Source organism: Rhea americana, unplaced genomic scaffold, assembly GCF_003343005.1.
Source record: "Rhea americana isolate MKP2758 unplaced genomic scaffold, rheAme1 scaffold_46, whole genome shotgun sequence".
Taxonomy (NCBI): Eukaryota; Metazoa; Chordata; class Aves; order Rheiformes; family Rheidae; genus Rhea; species Rhea americana.
In genome coordinates, this window is record NW_028186601.1 from 3,203,206 (window position 1) to 3,227,168 (window position 23,963).

At 35.4% G+C, this 23,963-nt stretch overlaps 1 protein-coding gene across 6 annotated transcripts in view; it reads right to left on the reverse strand.

The window, feature by feature from the left end:
- Positions 1-23,963, reverse strand: part of OXR1 (oxidation resistance 1) — a 266,736-nt gene that overhangs the window by 30,029 nt on the left and 212,744 nt on the right. For all 6 annotated transcript variants that reach the window (XM_085316300.1, XM_085316302.1, XM_085316304.1 and 3 more), the window contains 5 exons: positions 22,301-22,453; positions 14,640-14,824; positions 10,429-11,222; positions 6,303-6,471; positions 2,810-2,972 (listed from right to left, as the gene is read on the reverse strand). In XM_085316300.1, coding sequence (XP_085172426.1) covers positions 2,810-2,972; positions 6,303-6,471; positions 10,429-11,222; positions 14,640-14,824; positions 22,301-22,453 — 1,464 coding nt within the window. The remainder of the gene's footprint in view (positions 1-2,809; positions 2,973-6,302; positions 6,472-10,428; positions 11,223-14,639; positions 14,825-22,300; positions 22,454-23,963) is intronic.

A 23,963-nucleotide genomic window follows, 5' to 3' on the forward strand; every position in this document is an offset into this window, starting at 1 on the left:
TCACATATGGCAATGGTCCATATTAGAAGTAGGCATGAATATACTTCTGAGATATGCTAGACAGGTTTTAGGTATAATACACAAAATCACTTAAAGCATTCCCTTGAGATTTCTTCCCCCCTACTTCTTCTTTGGAAGACTTCAAACAATGCAGTATTTTTTTTTTTCAAATCAGTGTTGCTGGATCTCAAGGTAAGGAGTCCTGATTGCTTTACCACGAGATCAGCTGAGATAGCATCTATTAGATTTCTTCAAGGAAATGGCTGACATGAAATAAACTCAGTATACAAGAATAAAGCAAAAGTAGATCAAAAATTGGAACTGATTCAGAATAAAAGATCAGTCTCATTCACTGATCCATTTAATAACCGTCTAAACCAACCTTTGCTACTTCTTTCTCATGTTCCTGGTCTCTCTGCTTTTACCTGTTTCTTTTTTTCTTCCCATAATTACTTTTCTACTTTTTTTTTTTTTTTTTTTTTTTTTAATAAAACAGAGAGCTGTGCTTCCTTAAAAATCTCTTGATAAAAAGCTACAGCTGAACATGTTAACATAATACTAAGCAAAATAGAGACAAAAAAAAGCTGATGATAGTCTGTGGTAGCTTGAGGCAATCTGTTAATGCACTGCTGTGTTTCTCTAGAGTTGTAGGACATAGAACAAAAACACAGAGAACAATCTTTAGAATTACCAAAAGGCAAAGCCAGTGAGTTTGAGAGTTTTGTAACGTATTTGTACATCAAAATTTTGTTTTCAGTTTCCACCCTGAGTTTTTTTTTAAATCATTAAAATCATGTTTTTCACCTCAATAGCCACACAAAAGTTTCCGAGATCTGTTCACTTGCTGCCTTAGATTACACCTGCAATAATGATCAAGAGTTGACAGAGAAGCAGCTCATTGGATTATAGGAAGGGAGTATACTGCATAAGAGAAATGAAATCCCATGGTAATAATGAGTACGGACAACAGCAGTTACAATTTCCTATGTATTGATACTTTCTAGCACATATTCTTGCTATAAAGAAGCTATGTGTAATGATAGGTGGAAGCCTTTGGTACTATTAATAAAATATATATTTTTAAGAGTAGCTTTTCACAGCTTTTTCAGATCTGTGCTAGAATAGAGTTTAAGTAAGGTAATGAGAAGTCCTATTACTCAGCAATTAAAATGCACAGAGATTACACCAACATATATTTTGATATTTTCATGACATCTTTATGTTTGCAAATTATCCATCTCACAAATCATACCACCTCCTACGTTAAATCACTTTCTAGATTACATTAAGGGAACCAAATTGGACAGAATTTTCACGTAACAGATTGAAATAATATTTTTGAAGCGTGTCTTCTACAATTCTGTTTTCAGAAGAGATAAATAAAGGTTTAAGGTATGAACTCATTCTATAATATAACTAATATTCTGACACATGTAGGAAGGCTGCCTTCAATATCTTCAAAAATAATTCATGAAAATTTAATGTTTAATCCTGATGAAAGTTTTGCACCATGAACTTTTTCAGTGGAAATGGTTCTCTATTTACATTAAGATGAAGTTACTGAACAGTCTATTCAAAGAAAGATATACTGTGCCTTAGCCATATTAGTGATCATGTGCCAGTCTGCCCTGCATTCCAAAAGGCAAATTTTTGAAAGATCAGGTATTATAAAATCTTAGAATGAGACTTATTACCACGACATATTGCTGGTAACAATACTGTTGCAACATGCATGCTGAGAAGTGGAATATGAAGAGTCAAAGATAATATGCATAATGACACTAATTCCAATATCTCAAAGCAAAAATCCAAGCCAAACTACTTAGCTCCAGAGCTTTAGCATTCTGTTATCCACAGCCTAATACTTAACGGAGAAGTTTGAAGTCATAATACTACTGGGATTCTAACTTTCAGGGCTATGAAAGGCTATTACTCATGGTTGGTCTATTGTAATTTAAGATTTTATACTCCACATAAAGCAAGATTATAACAGATCTAATTTCAACATACTCCAAGGGGAGGGGTGGGGGGAAACCACACACACACGCGCGCACAGGCTTACAGTCAGAGACTGCAACTGCTATCCTGAGACTCAAGTTAAACAATGCTGATGGATACTTCTACAATATATACAACAAGAATAAAAATTTGGACCGACAAACTTGAATGCACAGAACTAAGTGCTTTAATTGCACGTACACTAAGAAACAAAACCATGCAGACATGTAAAGATGTGTCCATATAAACACAGTGGACACAGATTCACATGGGAGTAATGCGCTTGCTATAAATGACATTTGAAAATTTCAGTTACGGAATAGTTTCAGTTACAGAATATTAATTACTAAAATATTAATCTAAACAATAGCATTTTACATATTTATGTATGAAGTTAATTGATAAAATCTTTATTAGATTACAGAAAAAAATTATCATTACTTTCCTTGTTTGCAGTCTCATCTTGAGATATCAATGCATATTCAAGATTTTACATATAGACACAAAAACACAAGTATCAGTACTTAATTTTAAGTCTGCTTTATCAATGTTGTAACTTCTCTCAACTCTGAGTTTAAGTTACAAGTCCTTTTTGTATGGGACAAACTGCAATTGTGAAATGTTGGCTGAACTGATGTTAGAACAAAGCATTAGAACGGCACAAAATTAACCAGTCATGTTTATAGTATACAGGCTAATATAGCATTTTTTTAAAATTGTCCTAAGAATGTAATTATGAAGTGCTAGGTATTTTCAAGTATAAAAAAAAAACCCAACACACAAAGCTATCTTTGACAGCGTTCTTCCTTACCTCCCATTCTTTAGCAGCATCTTCAGTAGTGGATTCTTCACTAGTTTCAGCCTCCTCGTTCTTTTTTATCACTATAAATCCAGGTTCTCTAATAGATTCCCCAGTATCCTCTGCATATATCTCTGGACTCCACTGGATAAAGAAGACATACAAGTGGTCTGTCCTAGAGAAGTCAAATAATGATACAGAAAAGGTTAAGTTTTTGCTCTTTCAGATCTTGCCTAACTATTATGAAGTATTTGAAGCTAAAATAAAATATTCTAAAACTAGATTTTTAGTACAATATTTGGAAAAAAAAAGTAGTCATTATCTTATTTATTCATTGTTTATTTTATAATATAAAGCTTACACTAGAGGAAAAAAAAAACCCCATAACTTAGCAATTGACTACTTGTTTTTTTCATACACAAGAGTCCTTCCACCATTAATGCCCCACTAGAGAACTCTGCTTATATTGAAATAACCTCAAAAAAAAAAAAAAAAAGGAAAGCGTTTACAGTAACAGTTTTATATAAAATGTATACAAAATCGGAAATTAGTAAAGTGTTTGTATGTCTATTTCCTCCACTCCTGCAGAAAACGTGAACAATCTCAAGACATGTAACAAAATTATACAGACTGAGAATTACTACAGGAGAAATAGGACTGAAAACGTGCATATACAAACAAATCAAACTACAAATTAGTTGTAGTACTACAGTAAGGACTAACATTCAATTTATCTCCATTTAAGTCATCTCCCAGAAATGGCATGGTTTTCCAGTTTGGAAGAACAAAATGCCCTAAATACCAAAAGAAAGTTATTTACAAGCCTAACAGGCATTAGCCTGTACTGTTTAAGCTTTCTGTGTATGTGGACAGGCAGAGCTTGTAGAAAAAGGATGTCCAATAAATCTACCAGTATCTCTTCATCATGTAAAAGACTTCAGGACTAACAAGGTTTTGCTGGCCTCCCACTTACTAAGTTTGAGTCTTCCTTACACCTTTCTGTAGGGACCTTCATTACAGTAAATCCGTATTCTGAATCAGCACAAAGAACAGTGTTTGCACCTTCACTTCTTTACTAAATTCTTCGAAAGCTGAATACTGGAAGAACAGCGATACAGAACAGCAAAATGCTCACAAAAAAAATACAGATATGATTTTCCTGTGCCTCTGTCTATAAGGACTCAGTACACAAGTATGTATCAAAGCCTCTGCAGTGGGTCAGTCACTCAAAGTCAGAGCTCTTAAAACTGAGGGTTTCTGGATGATATTCATGAAAGAAAATAGGAAAAAAGAAAAAATGAATTTTTCTCTAATAGTGAAAAGAGAAAATATTTCAGATGCATAGGTCTAAAATTCTACTGGAGTTGGAGAAAAGCCTTACAAAAAGTAGGAAAATTAAAATCGGGAATTTTTAAAGAAACTAGAAATTTATACATAGTTGCAGCAGTTTTAAAACAAGTATATGAGAAAAGGGATGCAGAAGGAAGTCTAGAACATTCCTCCCCAGACTGGTTTATTTGGAATTAAGAACATTGAAAGCAAGCAAGTTTGCCAGATACCTATTTCTCTTCCTTACCCCTAGCTGACAAAGACAACTGTGTTGGCATTAAGTATTTTTTGACCTTACAGAGTAAAACTCAGCAACTTTAACACTGAATTAAGAAAACAAATAGGAAAAAACCCACCATGCATGATCTGACCCTTTTAGTTTACAGACACATGTTGGATGGATACAGACTCAATAACCAATTCCCATGCAGTTAGTGCTGTAAACCATTCATAAGCGCAGCCAAGACCAGTGAAATCAGATGTAGGCTGATAAGTTATGAATTATTTCTTTTAAACTAGGTTACACCATAACTTCAGCGTTACCTTGAAGATAACACTTCCACTGCTATATCAGTAAGTAAGCCAAAGAGACACTAATACTTTTAATCAAGTGATCCTGATGTTATTGTCATAGAAGAGACAGCCAAATGCTTTCAAATGCTGTGTGCTAGGAAAAAAAGAAGAAAAATGTAGTGAAACAGAACCACAAGAGATCATCTGGCCCAGACAGGACTATCTATACCAGAATCACTCTGATGTGAATTTGCATCAAGAAATTGCAGTATCTTCACCACGTGCAGGGCATAACGTTTAGAAGTAGGTTAGTGATATGCTAGCAAATCCATTCTTCCTGTTGGAAAAAGCGGTATCTTGGTATCATTTTAGTCCACTACTCATCTCCATTCACAGCAGAGATAGAGGGAAAAAAAAAAAAAAAAAAAAAAAAAATCTACTCCCCTTTCTTGTCACAGGTGACTTAAGTATATCATGACTTCTGTTTGTCATTGATTTTTCTCTTTTAGATTAAAGAGCCCCACTTACTTCTAATTTTCCTTTTATGTTACACTTTCTAGGCATAAATTTGTCTTGCTGCTTTCCTCTGGACTCTCTCCAATTGATCCATATCTGTCCTCAACTGCAGTGCCCCAACTGGACATTCTATGCCATTCAGCTCAAAAGAAAAGATGGAAAGCGAGTTGAACATTACATTCAGGTATTTATACAAGATGACATCTGATAGGTGTTTTTTTTTTTTTTTTTTTTTAAAAAAAAAAACTCTTCTGATAAGGACATAAGATCTAATACCTAGAAATCCATACTCAACTTCAAAAGTTATCTTTTTACTACTAGGAAACTATGACTTAAGAAATTTGACACTTTTCCAGAGGGTGAGGGTGGTTATCCCATCTCTTTGGATCATGGCAACTTGGAACATTTTTCCAGGAAGTGAATGAAACATATATATGGTACATAGATGTTTTTTCAGTAAATAAAGATGAAAAAACAGAGCAACCCTACCTACCTATTCTGAACTCTGGCACTAGAAACTACAAAGAATTCTCTTTAAAGCTTCCAAGTAACAGCAGGCACAGATAATGATGAGGAAAAGTGTTGTTGTTGAACTCGCTTCCTTTACCAGATAACACTTACTTCATATTTGCTTCCTTCTTAAGGAGCTTGTCAGGAAACTAGATTAAACAAAAACTCAAATACCACAAAAAAACCTATTGACTGACCTGCAAAAAACTTAGTAAAACCTTGGTATGTTAACAATGTATTCAGCTGTTAAGGGTCACCAACCAAGGATGCTGATGCTTGGCTTGTACTTATCTAACAAGTTAGGATTGAGGGGAAGCTCCCCATGAATTTCTCCTCAGGCACATATGTTCTCATTCTGTTCTGCATGCACACTGCCATATGAAATGTTGGCTATATTGYGGGTGTAGGGGTTGGGAAAGAGGGACATACCATTACCATCTAAGGCTACTAAATAAAATGTTTTTCTCTGCCTCTAACCAAGAGAAATTGATATACGTAGGATCCTCCAGAACTGGAAATTTGCCCCTTTTTATACTGTCTTAGATGACCACTGGAAAACAATTTTGATTAGCAAAGAAAAAAAAGCAGCTGATAAACTGAAAAATCAACATCTTTCAATGCGTCTTTATCTCCTTACCTTTCTTGTGGAACAGCAAACCAGTACTCATGTTTTTTATCCCTCTGTGCATACTGTTGCATTGATGCACTTGCTTGAGAAACAAATGTTTTTCTCATAGGTTTTCCAACCCTGAGACGCAAGAACTTGTGTGATCGATGTCTTCGTTTTTCTTTTGTAAGACCAGAACCTATTAGTAAAGAAAAAGCAAATTATCACCGTGTGCAACAGAACTATACAAAACTACTAGTCAATTCTGAATTAGGGAATATACATATGTAGGTCATGTACATGTATAGGTATTAAGAGACAAGGTAACACAGGCTCTACCAGTTTCGTGGAAAAGGACTTTAAGTTATACCAGCAGAATTAATTTCAGAGCATAATATATTTGAATTCACACATTCATTCCTGCTTCCAACTCCAGTTCCCGTTATATTAGTCTTCCATCTATATTTCAAAGTATTTCAGAAGGTACTCTCAATATGTAACTGTAAACGTATTTGGACATCCCTCCCACTGTTGAGAAGTTTTTCTGAACACACGCAAAAAAAGACAGTGTTAACTAAACACCTAAATATATCAAAATTGTTCCTTAATTACTTTTCATTAAAAGAAGAAAAACAAACAAAAGCCACCCCACACACTAGCACAGAACTAAGACGAAATTTAATTTGTTAGCTATTTCAAACATTTCAAAGGTGTAAAACACCACTTCTTGATGAAGTGCATTGGATGCCGCTGTATGGGTTTCTCTCTCGAACAGTATATTTAATCGAGTTAACAGTATAATCAGATTATCCTCAAAGTCTGGATTCTCAGTGTAAGGTTGAATTCTTTCTAAAACTATTCGCTTGTCAGATAAAACTTGTCAGTTTTCTGAGCTCCAGCCACAAGAGACTTTTTAAAGCATGGAAAGAAAATAAAGTCTCAAGAGTTCTGATGATCAACTATGACCACAAAAAGGTTTAACCTACCTCGAGTTACATGTACATACAGATGTTTCAGTTTTCTAAGATACCCAAGACTTTTTACAGTTTAAGTTTGCCTTCAGTGACCGTTCTGACTACTAATATGAGCTCATCATTTTCATGACCACCTATATACACATCCCTACTGTATGTTTTTGCTAACAGACCTTCTACTCTCTGTTTAGAGGAATACTGTTCTATGAAAAAATGTTTTTCAGTAAATACTTAAATGAGCACATATGTTTCCTGATCATCATTTACAATAGTCTAGAATGATATTTGCAGTATACAAAATGGCAGGACAGTGACAGCAGATATGATTTTAAAGTGCTTTATATAAGCACGTAAGTTCAAAGAATTATCAGGTTAAAAAAATTTTTATAGGTCTTGCACAAACCTATGGCAGTGGGGAAAAAAAAAAAGGATACTCAAACTGATCTTGGCCATTCAGATGGAACAGTTCTCTAAACTGGAGCTCAGAGAAGTTGGATTTGTACTGCAGAGAGAATCAAAGATACTGATTCTTTCTCTTGGATGAATCTAAGTTTAACAAAAAACCCGAGCCCTCAAATGGAGTATTTAAAATTGTCATTTTTTTTTGCATATTCTCAAATGTTTTGGTATATTCGATACAGAATTCTACATAAAGAAATTTAGTGGCTATTGTTTATCCAATACTTTTTTCCTTTTAATTTGTACTAATAGCCAACTAACTGAGCATCAATGTGATATTATTTTTATATATACATATAAAAAATATAAAAAGTGGACTTACTTAAATACAATGGTATACTGTTACATGTGTGTGTATTATGATTTTCCCATATTTCAACTACATCTAGCTTTTATTTCAATTTGTTGGTTAAAATAAGATTCTGTAAAAACAGAAAAGAATGAAAAAGTCCATGGGAAAGCAGGGTAAATACAAGAGAGGGAAATCAAAGGAATTGCTCTTCAGCAATTCTAGACTCCTAATGCTGTTAGGATTGCATTCACATCACCCAATTAGCTTTCAGAACAAGTAAAAGAACATTCACTACAAACTTGGAGATGTTTGACCTCAGTAAAGATCAGCAACTACCAGTTCCCCAAAACAGAGATGTGCAAAACTCCACTGAAAAAGCTGAAATTCAACTAAATCCTTGTTAAATGCAAGAGACGAAAAGACTACCTAGATAATTTAACAGTACAAAACTCACAGTATAACTACTTTAGAGATTTATTCCCATAGACTGAGTACTAAAAGAGTGTTTAGTCTCTCAGTTTTTAATGACATGCCAACTGCTATTAGTAGACCTGCCTAGTCACATTTAGTCTTTGCCGTGTGAGGAACCTATGCTTTTATGTTGACTCTACTTACACACACCTGTACACGAAGCTAGTAGAAGCTTCACCAAATCTATCAAGATGTTCTGCATGCACACTGCCATAAGATTATTCATAACTGGCTGTTCTATTTGCATTTTGCTAACACAACATGCAAGCTAATGAAAAACATGGAATAATTCCAATGTAAGCTAGTGGCACAAGCCCCTAAAGCAAGCTGTATTTTTTCCTCCCTTTCTGCTTCATCCCCACAACTTCCAGTGTGGCTGTAACACCAGTTGAAGGAGAAAACTTCTTACCAGCACCCCTCTCAATCTGACTGTATGCACATAACTTTGGTTATATACGCATATACTTCATGACTGTGCAGTTCATCCTGTAAAAAAACCTGTAGTATCATTCAATGAAAGTATTTTTCAGAAAACAAACAAAACTATCAGTGTCTAGTATACTATCTGAATTTTATATATTATTTATATATATACACACACAAAAAAAATTCTAAGAGCAGCAATAGTGTCAGAGAACACTTGTGCTTGCATTTGCACTGCACAGCAAATGTGCAGCAACTGTGACCAGTTGCTGGTTACAACCAGCAACAACTGATAACTGATATTTTCTCCAGAGGATTTCCTCTAGTGGTTTATGGTGCAAAAGCAGAATCATCACAGAGTGATGCAACTATTAAGTGACTTGAAATTTCAAAATTCAGTTCCTTCAACTGTAAAAAGAAGGAAGTGTAAGGTTATTTTCTGCTAATCCAAAAATACACTTCTATGCAATACAAACTCAGCTATCAGTTAGAATCAGAAATTAACCTGAACTTAAAATACACTTCAAATATACTCTTTCCATTTGTAATAGGTATTATAATATTTTATCTTCTTTAGAGCCCACAAACTTTGCATGGATTAATACGACTAGTTCACTTCCATTAGTGAGATGGAAAGGCAAGAGAAAGTGACCTAGTGGTTTTTTTAAAAAGCAAAATAAAGTATATTCAGCAACATAATCTCTACTTGCTTAAAAGAAAAGAAAGCCAGCACATTTTTATATGAATTGAGTAACTTCCATAGACTTTCCAGCTACTACTACTTGGGCCTGACCTTTACAGAGGAATACAGGTACTCAAGGAAGTAAGTCTACTTGTTCCCTATATTCATTGCTTACTGTTAGTATCTTATCTAGCTCTTATTTAAGCTGAGAAATGCTTTTCATATGCTCAACATTGTTCTAGTCAGAACGAAAGAATGACAAGACCCAAGTAAAGCAAAAATTCTGAAAAATCAATCTAAGCCTTAAATAGTTTTATTTTAAACCTCTGGTGTTTGCTACTCACATTCTAAACCTTACCTTAATCACAATGCAGACACCCTATGCAAAAGATGAAATTCCTTCAGTGAAATACATTCATACACATATACTTTGGGACCAAAATTTAGGTTACAATTAGCTGATTGCCAAGGAACATGTTTTTGAGCTCTGCAGTGACCAGTACCTCGTGAGTCTGGTAGCACTGGCTTATTTAATGTAGTATCTTTTTAAAAAAGTTTTAAGATGATAATAAATATAATTTCAATGAGGAAAAATGGCAGAAACAAAAGGTATTCATGCTTTCAGTTTTCTTAACAATATTTTGTCCCTGGTAATTTTCAAAGTTATTAAAAAAATTGCTTATCTATATTCAAGCCAAAAGAAAATATATATAAGCAAATATATGGGAAAGATGTGTTCTACAGAATGATTCACATAATGAGTAAAAGCAAAGGAAGAGAAAATTCCAAGGAATTGGAAGGAGATACTGCAAATCTGAAGACTTGCACTGTATCTACAAACACTGATTCCCTTACCTTCTAACCGCCCATCTCCCGCAATCACATTTTTCTGATTAGTCTCCTTTTGTGAATCCTGCTGCAAGTTCTCTCTTTGTTGTCTGGTTTGTTGCATAGTGTGGGTCTTCCAGAGTTTACGAAGTTCCTCAACTTCTGTCTCTGAGTCTTGGGTTTGCTCTTTCACCGGTTTTCCCTTATCGGTTGTCTCTTTCTTTTGAGAGTCTGTGGCATCTTCACAACGGGGACATTCCTCTCCTGTCTTACTCTCCCCTTTCCGTCGATTTTCTACTGTGAAATCCTGATCTTTGCCAGTTTCTGCCTGTGTGTCATGCTCTTCACTGTGACGTGATCCTTGCAAAGGCTGTGGAACATTGTTTGCAACAGTTTCACTAGATTCTTGTTCATCCTTTAGAGATGTTTTAGTACTTTCTGAACCTAGACTGGGACTATCAAACTGTTTAACATTTGCAGTCAGTTCAGCACTGGATTTTAAGTCACCAGGAGCTTCATTTGAGTCTGAAATGATTGTTAAACATTCTGCACTAGTCTGGTTTATTGTTTGGACAGATTCTGATGATGCTCCAGAAGATTTATCTTGTCGAAGATCATCTGAGGAGACGAGTTCCTCACGTATTGGAGAGAGTTCTGATTCTGTGAACACATCTTCCGAAAGGGACTCCTCTGTGCTCCTCGGGGCAGTACTAGCACTGTCGTTGCCTGTATCTCGAATCCTTGAATCCATCTCGTCTGTATTGCTCCTTGGTATTTTCTTGGCTTGGGAAAGTTCCCTCACAGACAGCTGTTCTACATCTCTGTTAAGCAGATAAGAATGTTATACTAGGTGCCTTTTATTTAACTTTTCAGTAAGTACCATTTAATGCTGAAGCAAATAATTAAGGATTTTTTTTAAAAGAACACCTTAATCCTATTAAGAAACAACCATAAATTACATTCTTATAAAGGTGGACATGTGGTAGACCTTTTGCCAGGGTGACCCAGATGACTTCCCAACTTCACAGCACTGTGCCGTAAGATGCTCTCCTACAAAACCCAACCCACTTGAGAGGCTTAAAGTGTAAAAATAAAGAAAAAAAAAATCCTACACAACTATAAACTCTAAAGGTAGAAGTCCCCCTCAATCTTTCAAGCTCTGTCTACCGAAGAGGTCAGTATAGCATGTCCCATTCTATTATAAAGCTGACACTTTGCTCACTTGTAAAACATGAACTGCAAAAATCATTGTTTAACCTTAGCTATCTAAGCTATTCAGTACAGATCTGTCAAGTCCATAGGAACCACAGTAGATCTCACCATTTTGCCCATGAGAAATGGTCAACAGTAATCAGAGTGTCTTGGCTGACTAGCTTACACAGGCACATAACTCTGAAAAACACTATTAGTCAAAATAAATACATACCTATATTATATTACCTAACTGAACACTTCAAAGAACAGAGATGAATGTTGATAAATAGTGCAAGAAACTGTAAGAATGAGTGTAGAATTTAGTTTCCCCAAAGGAAATTATTATATTCAAAACTTGCCTTTAGATAAGCTTTCTAAAAATTCTTTAAGTCTTAGTAGAGGAGGACTAGAACAAGGCTGTGAAAATGTTCAAGTGCATCCACATGACTCAGTCTTGTCCATGTTCTCAAAAAATCCGTAAGTAGTATAGAGTTCTATAAATAATCTCGTATTTTAACATACTTTCAATTAAAAATTCTACCTTGCCATCTTCGTTGCTACCACAAGCCCATTACTTCTTCCATTATCTAGTATCAATCCTTTTAAGCAGCTTATGCCTTAATCCCTCCACCCTCAAGAAGTATTAACTGACTCCAAATTTCTGCAAAACTTTTTATCCAGTTAGGTCTTATCACCGATACCATCACCCAGACATTACTAACTTCAGAATGTTTGCAGAGCATATGTATCCTCTTGTTAATACGGTATTAAGCTTGTGCTGGTAGAGTGACCTTGCTTATGAAGCATGTGGATTAGAGTTTAGAATTTATTACTCATTACAATGGGTCATTTCCTCAATATGTAGGAATTACGAGGAAAAATGTTGCTCTTTGACCAGCACAACCTACAGTTAATGAAACTGGCTGCAATTCTGTATATTTTCAATTATTTTTCCAATTTCACCACAGATTATGGCTTATATAGAAAAATATACACAACATTAAGTTACAGTTTTAAGGACCAAAGAATCTAGAGATACGTAAAATACTGTAAAATCTAGCTATAGTTCCTAGGGTTTTGGTTACGGATCAGAAATCTGTATTTTATTTTCCTCAAACTTTATTAATATGCCTCAAATTTTCAGGAGAAAAGGCATAAAAGCACTGGGACTGAAAAATAATTTAGATGCTCATACTCCATTTAATAGTTCATCAAGTTGACAAGGAAGACAAATCTAATTGGGCATGTAGGGCTTTGAATGCACATTGTAATCCCTTATTATTAGATATGCTTTAATTCTGTATGCATTTGTACTATAAGCTAAATAAAATTGCACATACATCTACAGGGAATTGAAGGTAAATCTGCAAGTTAAAGCTGAGTCATTAAGATAACTAACATGTTAGGAGAAAACTTGTTTCACAATTGCAATAGTTACATAATGATCTGAAGAGAGAGACTCAAGAAGAAAAACAAAAGTCATCTGAAACGCTCCTACAGGCTTAAAGTAACATTATGTATATTGTGCATCAAATCATACCTGTAACTGAGTATGAACAATGAACTGTTTGTTTGCTTAAATGAAACTTTTCTTAGGTCATGACTTCAGTCAATGTTGTTGTATCTAGGCTTCATGATAAAGCCTAAGAGATTTCTTCAACTTCTCCAATTAAATAGAAAACAATTAGTAAATCATGCAGTAAATAAATGCTATTATAACCATTATGAAAAAGTTTTTCCAAAAATAAGCTTCCAGAAAGCAGTCATGCCTCACTGTACATCAAAAAGCTCCCCAAATACTAGTGTACTAAGACGGGCTGCTCTTTCAAGACAGACATAGCTTCAGGCTGTAAACAAATCCATATCAAGGTATCATTCCATTATTAAATTGCTGCTGAAACCGTGCTTAAAAACAGTACGAGACAGTTACTTCTTCTGGTTGTCCAGGTACTTTAAGATTAGATATGCTTAAAGTTCTACCTGTAATGCTTGTAAAAGAATGTTTTTCAAAGCTAGTGAATAGGTTTAAACTTTAGACTTACAATACAGAACAGCTGTTACTTCCTTATTTAAAATGGTTGAATTAAAACTGTTTGTCTGATATATATATAAAAATTAAATAAAATCTTACTTCCTCAGCTACCTAGAAAAAGTAGTTAAAGGAATCTATTTCAACAAAATTTGATGGTCAAGATAGTCTGCAAATGTTTAAGCCCTTTCTGGGCTTTTATATATATAAAGGTGGCATGATTTTTATTTATTTATTTATTTTTAAAAGGTCCTGCTCAGCTTTAGTATTTTTTTTTTATTATAAAAATAGATTGAATTCTAATGAATAAAAAGAATAAAAAATAAATGAAAAAAATTAGGAAACAGACAAAATTAAACAAAAACTTAATAACACTTATTAATTTAATAACACCAGTTTTAAATGCCATCATGATAAACACCAGTGACTATGGTACCCCAATCAAAATTTGCTCTGCTCATAAGGTTAGACTGAAGAACAGAGTTGTCCCTAGTCAACATGGGAAAATTTTACGGCTAACACCTTCAAGTTATAAGAGTTTATATAGAGTTTTTTTTTATAAGAGTTATATAGAGTTTTTACATAACTACTGCCACAAAAACAGGAGAGTTTGTGAAGCTAGCTTCAGAAGCAATGTAAAGTGGTGTAAAGACTTAAAGCTAAAGCTGTTAAAATTAGGATTTTCCATTCTGTAAATTAATTTCAAGTTGCCATAAGCAATTTCATAGCAGGCAAGGGAGACAAAGTGTTCTGATACCTCTTTCCACAGGTTATGTATACAGATTAAAGATATTACTGCAGAAAACTAAAAATCCATGTATATAGAAGAGAAAATATTCTGTATAACACATAGAACATGAAATCTTAAGATAAAGCAAGCTTTCTTAAGGGTTTCTCCAAGCCAGTCCTGAATATTCTTCTTTAAAAGAAAAGTGCTTGCTTTAGTTTGATGTTGTTAGCAATATGGCTACAGTTCGTATTTACTCAAAGCTTCATAAACACTATTCTATCTTACATGGTTAATGAATCCTTAATTTTGCTGTCCACAATTTCCTTATACAGAGCAGCTGACATCACTTCTTCCATTGGACACATGATGCCATACTCTTCACAGCCGTTCTCTTGGACCAGAGGATCCATTTTATGGGGATCAAACATTATATTATTTGGCGTCACTAGCAGCACACCATTGACTGTTCCCTAAAATGAGAGGGAAAACAAGTGGTAAGTTTTCTCCTTAGTGTTTCAGCTCATTCTCATTTTTTGTAGGAAAGTGTTTTCTATTTTTTAATTAAAGCATCTTTAAATTTCAATCTTCATTTGAGCAACTTTTATTAGTCACCAACCATAATTTCTTGTGCTTTGTCATCATCTAAAAATACACAGTTTCTCTGTGGAAGCAAGTCAATATGACCTGCTTCCCAAAAAGAAAACAGTATGTTGTGTATAGCTCCTTAACAATTGTGCTGAGTAAAAAATAAAGTTACTTGAGCACTAAAAAATATGCTAGGCAACTCCCCAAGGTAAAGATTATATCCTTCCCAGATAACCATGAGGTGTTCTCCTTTTTCCTTTCTGCTATTTCCACAAGAAGATTCAAGCACGTTTAGAGCAAGGCTCTAAACTCTTCTCTCTAATCAAAAATGAGATTACTGTAAATAGTCACTTGCCTCCATTTTCTTTAAGCAAAAGCAGTAAGAGTATCCAATTCAAATAATTTTGGCTTAATGAACCTATTACTCAATTGGATAGATAAATTTATGGAACAAAACTGGTTTAAAGATACTAGATTTTTCATGACAAACATCATCAAGACAGTTTTGGATATATTCAATCATAATGATATTGCTGTAGGATATGTATAAAAGTAGATTTTTATATTTTTTCCATAAAGTTTAAAGAAAGTTGATATTCATAAGCAATAGGGTTCTTATATCATACAGACGTCAAACTAATTTACCATACATTGAACTTGAGTAGTTAGAAACACACAGCATTGGCCAGTTGCCCACTAAAAAAAGTTTACTAATTAAACTGATAGAACAATAAAGAGAGTTAAAGCTATAATTACCTGCAGGAAATGCAACTTTAAGTAGGATGATAGTGATCCTTCAGTTAAAGATTGAATAATCCTGAAGACTTCACAAATTTACAAGGACATTCAAAACTCTTGTGTGCAAGAGTCACACAAGAGTTGCTTCACATACTGACAAAATTCATCAGGAATTGAAAAATTATCTAGTTCTGTGAAAAATAATTGATATGTGTTGGGGAAATTTCTTTGTTTTGTTTGAGAAAAATATATCAGCAGTACTTAAGAGAAAACCGCACTCTTTCCAGTTAACAAAAGTTTGTTTCCAGCACTGTGATGACCAATCATCTTCACACGTAAAGGTAAAGTAAAAAGAAAAAAAGCTATATAGTGGGCAGAATAATTATAAGCACCAAAAAAATTAAAGCCTACAGCAATAACCAACAGTATCACTATTATAGCAAAATAAGAACAGTCTCAAAGCAGCTCACATGTCAACACTTACATCCTCTTAGTTGTTCACGGCCTAATTAGGTTTTGTATGCGCAGTTTTAAAGTTTGACATACACTTTACACTCTAGGAGTCAGCAAAACGCAGTTGCAGTTTTAAGACTTCTGGGACACAAATTGTTGCTGATACCCCTCCCACAAACACTTGCACAGCACTATATAGCAGGTATATTTTCACGATCAAAGAAGGAACTTCAATAGAATGACAGTCAATAGAAATTTAAGTAAATACACTGTAGACAAGAAAGTAATTTCATATTACTGCAGAAATCAATGAGTATTCAGAACAATAGATTCTCTTTACAGAAATACTACTACTGTAAGTTTAGTACATGGCACAAAAAGCAACATCATTTCTAAGTCACATTTGGTCATTAGTACGAGAAAACTGAAAATGAAATGTTAATATTTGCTAGCTCCAACCCAAAAGCCTAGGCCATACTCCTTTTTAATGGTAAAGAACATATCCTATAATGAAATATATATCCAAAGTTAAAAAAAAAAAAAAAAATCTGAGCAGCTCAGCGTCTTGTAGCAACTTAGATATATGTGGGCAGACATTCACTTTGAAGAAAAAGCTGTATTGGACAAACATTTAAAAATAAAGAGACTAGCAAGATGTGTGCACACAGGCATGCACACACATACACACTGTTCTAGACTTGTTCAAAAGCCTAATGTTTAGAAAATATTCAAGTATTAGAGACTCATCTATACTTTAGCAAAATGGATCAAAACAAGCAAACTGAACTCTAGAGATCTGACACTATACAGTTGCAAAGAGTTAACATGGATGTAATGTTTGAACAAGTTCTGACTACAGAGAATTTCAAGGGTTTTATTCAGAACTGCTACTACTTCAGGGGAATGTATTTTAATGACAAATGAAAGTACCTCGTATATATGGTCTTTAAGGCTGAGAAGTTAAGTACTGAAAAATAGTTCTATCAACTAATTCTTTAAATAATTCTAAAGGTAGCCTACAGAAAGAGATCAAGAAATAGAAAAAAGGAAAATTCTTACTAGAGTGGAACATCAGATCCAGCATACTAAGACAGACAAGTGGTTCTTTAAAGCGTGCTACGTACTTCTGAGGTGTGTTTGTAATACTGAGAAAGACCCTATTTAAAAGCACAAGCTCATCCATACAGGATTTTTTACTGCTGGAAGACCAGCTGTCTGAACAACAGTAAACAAGTGTTTCCTCATAGCCGTTTCAGCCAAGAGGATGAGAAGATCCAAAAACTTAGGCAAATAACACACAATAACCACAATCAAAATTAAAGACCAAAGCTATCCACCTTCCACTACCCATATGCCACATGATCATCTTCAAAAGCCAGGCCTAAGGGGGAAAAGCATGGGGGTAGAAAAATAAACCTGCGTGACTGCTCTAGCTTAAGGATTTTGATATACAACACCAGCATCTAAAAATATGTATTCCTCAGTAGCAGCAATCACTAATCAAAGTTCCTTAGTGAAATCTTCATCTAGACTAAGATTTTTGTCTTCATTTGTTCACTTAATTACAAGGAAGAATCACAAAATAAAGTACACAAAAGATACTGAAGCCTTTGAAATTGCTCAGACTTCAGACAAGGAGAGTAACAGGAGATCATGTTTTTCCATCAAGTGTTAGCTGTCACAACTGACATATCACCTATGTCAACAAGGTGCCTGGTTAAAACAAAACAAAACAAAAAAAATCAACCAAGCAAAAAAATAAAATAAAATCATAAAAACACTGCAACTGTGCTCTGAAAAGCAAGTTAAAGTCCTGGTCCAGAACAGATTAAAGAAATATTTTATTGCAAATTAAATGAAGAATTTCCTAAGTCCACTTAACACACATTTTCCCCCTCCTGTCCAAAACCAATCAAAACCAACCAACCACCAACCAACTATATCCACCAATCAAACAGCACAAGCTGGAAGGGAGGAAAAGAAACAAACAAACAAAAAAAAAAAAAAAAACACACCTTCATTTCTCCAGATGCTCACCCTGGTCTCCAGGGTCTGAAATTCCTGAGGACTGGTCTTAGCAGTAAAGACTGAAGCAAAGGCAGCATTCAATATCTCTGCCGTCTCTGTATCCTTTGTCACCAGGACCCCTGTCCCACTAAAAAAAAAAGTTTCCTCGTATTTTGGGAAATTACAGGGGTCAGCACATTCAAAATGCAAGGGATGAACCTCACCTTGGGAAAGCCACCTGCCTGATCATGGTGTCACCCCTGCCAGGTAAAGATCACTGAATGCTAACCTGGGTACGCAGGTCAAGCTGAAACAGCAGCCATATAAATATTTTATTTGGTCCCAAATTTTAACTCCTTTCTTAGGCATGCCAATGTTGCCAAAGCTTTCTCTAATAAATTCTGCAACTCCTCTATAAAACAAATAGCTTGTCTTTACCGTCAAATTTGTTTGCAGGAGAAAAACCTCTTTAAAAAAAAATCTGAGAGATCTGTATTACCCAGTAGACCGAGTTGCTAGCACGAACAGCAATCCAAGTGCTATTGATTCTGTGAGAAAAACAGATAACATCTGCACAAAACATGGGCAGTGGGAACATACATTCTTCTATCAAACTACTAGTCAACAACTGCTTATTAGCCTTCCCTGAATGATGGAAGCTGAAAGGGCTCCAGTCTTTCACAGTGAGCACCACAGCTTTGTATTAATGAAGATTAAATTTAAACACTTCTCTAAGTGTAACTGAAGCTTTATTCCTTTGTCAGCTTGCCATTACAGACCAGACAAACTTTCATATCAGCATTCCCACAACRCAAGTAATTCAGAACTATTGTCTCAGCAGTGAGCCAGTGATGAACTCTTCAGCATTTTAGCACTACGAATTCATTTTAGGTTCTGAATAGATTTATCTGGTTATTCATACACATCAATGCACTGTGACAGAAGATGTCACAGCTGTTCCACGAAGTGCCCAGAAATGGGACACAAAACTGAGGTCCAGGATAAAAATCAACAGTCTACTACCCCTTACTGTCTGTTCTTTGCCAATCTAGCCTTCCCTGCTTAGAAGCACTAAGGACAACAGCCCAAGTTCTGCTCCCAGTAAAATTTTTCTTGGTTCCTTGCCTTTGGAGTTGGGAGAACAAGTTTCACAGCTCCCTCTCTAGCTTAGGTAAACCCTTGAAATTATTTCCAGYGTGAACATTTTTCAGAGTAAATAATAGCATGGAGGGGATACATCCTATGCAACCCCTCTCAATACTAACACAGGGAAACGAGCCTAGCTCCTCTTTTACAGTCATGCTTTGTTTTGTGCTTCACTATAGGTCCTTCTGAAGAGGACTCAGAATTTGTTGAGTATTTTAAGAACAGCTTTTTGACAATACTTTATTCAAGTTAGATTTTCAAAGTGTTTTCAAAAAAAGTTTTGTGCAGTAATGTAGCTATAGAGAAAGATCAGCAAGTCAGAGTAATAGCATAAGCCAAAAGACTGGGCAGTGGCTTGTATACTTCAGACTCCTACGTGATTAATATATACTGTCAACTTTTGTTCCAATCACCTTATTTTCTCTACAACAAAAATTGAGGAAATGTTACAAGTTGCTCAGCCATGGACAGAAAGAAAGTAGAAAAAAAATTTTTGGACATCCTCCACCAAAAAATAATCTGTGACTGGTTTCTCTGGGACCATATCTCTAATTAGTCGTTAAGGAAAATTATTTGTAACTTAATGAAACAGAGGTTAAAAATTCATATTGTGCATGTAACTATTAATGAGTTCAGCATGATACTGTTAAGAGAAGTTCTGGTCTCCAAGCAAAACTTTCAGAGTATCACTTGTAAGAAGCTTGTGTTCTACATGTAAAGAAGATTCTAAAGATAACCTGTGAACTCATTTAGGTACAGCCTCAGGTTTGACAGTCTGAAGGAGAAATGCTGAGCCATTTTATTATGAACAACCATCTGGATACTAGGTGGTTAAAAAACCAGATCCTTTAAGTCTTAAAGCTAGTCTGTATAAGAATATAAAAGATAATTAATCCAGATATATAAAACAGGCTCAGTAAAAATGGATTAAATTGCACCACTACATAGATAYTCTACTCTGAATTGTTCTAACTTTTTTCCCAGTAAAGTTCCTAGATATTTTCTGGAAGAAAAATCTTTATGATTTATACACATCTGKCTCTTTAGATCATGGAGCCAGAATATCAAGAAGGTAGTACAGAACTCAGGAAGTAGGAGTTCTAATACAGTATCAGAGATAYGAATTCTGAACGAAAAGCCCAACTTTAAGCCATAGGTGAGTCCAAACATTAAGATCAAGCAGTTCAGTAAAACATCCTTTTAGGAACATCTGAGAGGACATCTAAGGCAGTTTTTGAACAAAACTTACCTCTAAATAAACTCCATTTTGTTTCTGAACACACAAGGTAGAACAAGAACTGTAATGTACCACTCATCAAGCTTTTATCACAAAGATAGTCATCTAGTTTTGTTCTTTGTTTCTCAGAGTTTTTGATCCTTGTCAGTACTCTTTCCTAATGCGAGCGCTGTGTGTGTGCTTTCTGTGTCTATTTTGTCTCCCGYGCCCCAGTGCTGGTGATTTTCCTTTACCTACAACTTTTCAGAACAAAGTATGTAAAGTAGCAGGGATAATAAAAGTAATTAAAAAATTCAGAGCCCTTGTATTAATTTCATTTATAGACACACAATGGTAAAGTTAAATAGAATCAAGCAGACTGTCTTCAGGATATTGTTTTGTTTCCTAATGAACAGTGTAAAGAACTGGAAATCARTGAAGGAAGCTTTTTCCTGCAGAAGTGATACTGACAAGATTTGAAACCTCTGTAGTCCCATGCTTAGAAGTAGTGAACTGCTAGAAAGGGTAWGCCTACATATGCAATCAACAAAGTTAGGGTGCGACTCTATAGCACATTACTTACTCTACATTGATTTATCACCTGACCATGACATGGCATGTTCACACCATCCCATATTTAACTGTGCACAGTATCTTGTCTCTGACAGGGGCCAGAATCAGATGTCTCAGAATAAATGTAACAGGGCAGGAGCTTTCAGGCTCAACAATATACAGGAATTCCCTAAGATCTGCTTAGGCAGGAAATAAAGTCCAACTAAGAACAACTCCAAGCATACACAGAAGAAGCAGTCTTTAAAAGAAAAAGAGAAGTTTTATTTTAACACAAGCCTTTTCCGATATTAAATTGCAGATTCAACATATTGAAAAGAGGTTTTCACTAGTTTTTGATTTGGAACATCAGTCTGACTGAGATTTCAAATGTATACTCTTAATCCATAAAACATTGTTTTACAGTATCTATAAAACTTAAAATAATATTCCTCCCTGCTACCCAAGCAACACAGWCAGCAGCATTTATATATGCAGACTCAAACTTCAGGTGATGGAATTACTGTAACTACAGTGAGTTTGTTTGCATTTGTTCAGCTTGAGTGAAGATAGGATTTTTCAGAATTGAAATGTCTAGTAGAAAGGCACTCTTCTGTAGGATGAGAGAGTAAGATATCCAATTTTACTTTATGTTCTGAGTCCCTAAAATTCACACAAGACTTGTGTGGTTATGAACTGAACTTCAGTTAATCAAATTCCATTAACCCAGAGGCATTTATGTAAAGACAATACTGAGAGAACTGTTACTAGAATCTCAAAACCAAGATTCCTATCATACTACACTTGATAGGGAAGGTTTTGTTTACACAATTAGAAGTTCATTCTGTTCTATGTTCTGTTCTAAGAAAACAGAAGTGAAACTACCTAACTAAATAGTTCCCTAGAGTTTAAGGCACATGCTTATCCACCATCAGTGAAAGGAATTACTGATAAGAAATACCAACATACGGAACAAGGCAGACTTCCCGCCCCCAACACTTAAGATTTACTTAAGAGTATGGCTTCAGGGATGTCCATCACAGGTGAATTACATAACTATTATRTCATAACTAACATACAAGTGCTCTGGGAATCCAAAGAAAASAGGGAAGAAAAAAAAAAGTAAGCTGATCCATTTGATCCACCTATGTGTCACTAGGTCTTATTCTACGTTTCTGCTTTCAATGTGCTTTATTTTTCCATTTTATACAGTAATAGAGTCCAGTCTGGTGAAACATGAGTGCCTAAGTACCTTGCCATTAGTGATGTACTTGCAATTGATTTTGAGAAATTTTTCTGTAAATGCTTCCTCCTCTTCAGAGGTGGAGGATACCACTCGTGTGGGAYGAACACATGTATGTGCTGGTGAAGCAGCTGACTCTTTTCCTTGGACTCCATCTGGATCCTAAAAGAGAACATAAAGAACTTATCAGCTTGTCTTTGTCAATATGAACTTCCAAGAGATTTACTGTCATGAACTTTCTGTTCTTACTCAGATATGAAAAAAATTACAAAAAAAGATTCCAAATTCACTGCACTTTAAAGGACTGCTTTGATCTGATAGTGCAAATGGTTAACATAGCTGCAATGAAACACAGCTTAACAAGACCAGGATAACAAATATAAGCGGGCAGTGATATTCAGAATCTACCCTGAAACAAACAACATAATCAAAATTCACAAAAGAGCTATCTGAAATACTCTGAAAGGCAAAACTTGAGTGACAGGTATTTAGCATAAGAGATGATTTTGACATCAATAAACAAAAACTGTAAGAGCTGTTACTGTTTCATAATACCTACTATTACTTTAGGTTGGAAGGGCCTTCTGAAGGTCTTTAGTCCGACACCTTGCTCAAAGCAGGCTAAGGCCTAAGTTAAATCAGGTTGCTCATGGTCCTTCCAGCTGAGTTTTGAAGTCTTCAAGGCTAGAGATAGCACAGTCCAAGAAATCTGTCCCAGTGCTTAACCATCCCCATAGTGATAAACATTTTCCTAATGTCTAACCAGGACTGCTTATAAAAAAAAMCACCACCAAACTAGCAACTGTCACCATCTGTGCTTTTGTTGTGCACCTCTGATATCTTGACTCTTACTTCTATAAACCACTCCCCTATCGCAYCCCCAACACATGCACTAGATAAGGCAAAACAAAAAGATTCTCCATTAGCACCTTCTTCTACAGGCTAAACAAACCCAGCTTCCTCAGTCACCTGCTGTACATTGTGTGCTTCTGTCACCTAATCATCTCGGTGGCCACTGGACTCTCTAGCATGTCAGTCTCTCATCCTGGGGTCCCAGAAGTGGCCACAAAACTGCAGATGTAGATTTCAGGAGCCTCCCAGACAGGGGAGCAATCACTTTTAACCTTCATGTATTACTTTTCTGCCACATGGCATGTGATTAGCCTTCATCACAACTGCACACTGTTGAAATATGTTCAAAATGTTGCCCATTAGGACAGTACGTCCCTGCCCCTCATCCTCAGTCCTTTTCTGCAAGGCTGCTTTCTAGCCAGGCAATAGCCTCAGCCCATACTGCTGCAAGGGGCTGTTTTGTCCCAGGAATAAGACTCAGCTTTTGTTGAACTTTGAGGTTTCTGTGATCTCATCTTCTCAGCCTCTTGATATCCCTCTGAATAGCAGCCCTTGTGTGTCCAGTGTATTCACTGCTTTCCCTGATTTGGTGCCCTCCCTAAGCTTACTAAGGGTGAACTCTGAACCACCATCTGGGTCACTGATGAATAAATATTGTCCACTCCACATCCCCAAAAAAGTCAAACAAAAAAAACCCATGACACACAAAAGCACCTTGAATCACTGAGTCCAGAGATCCTGTCAATTTTTCCACCTGATCTCATAGTCTGCACTTCCAATAGGTTTACAGCACTGCTTTAGGACAATGTCAAAGGCCCTG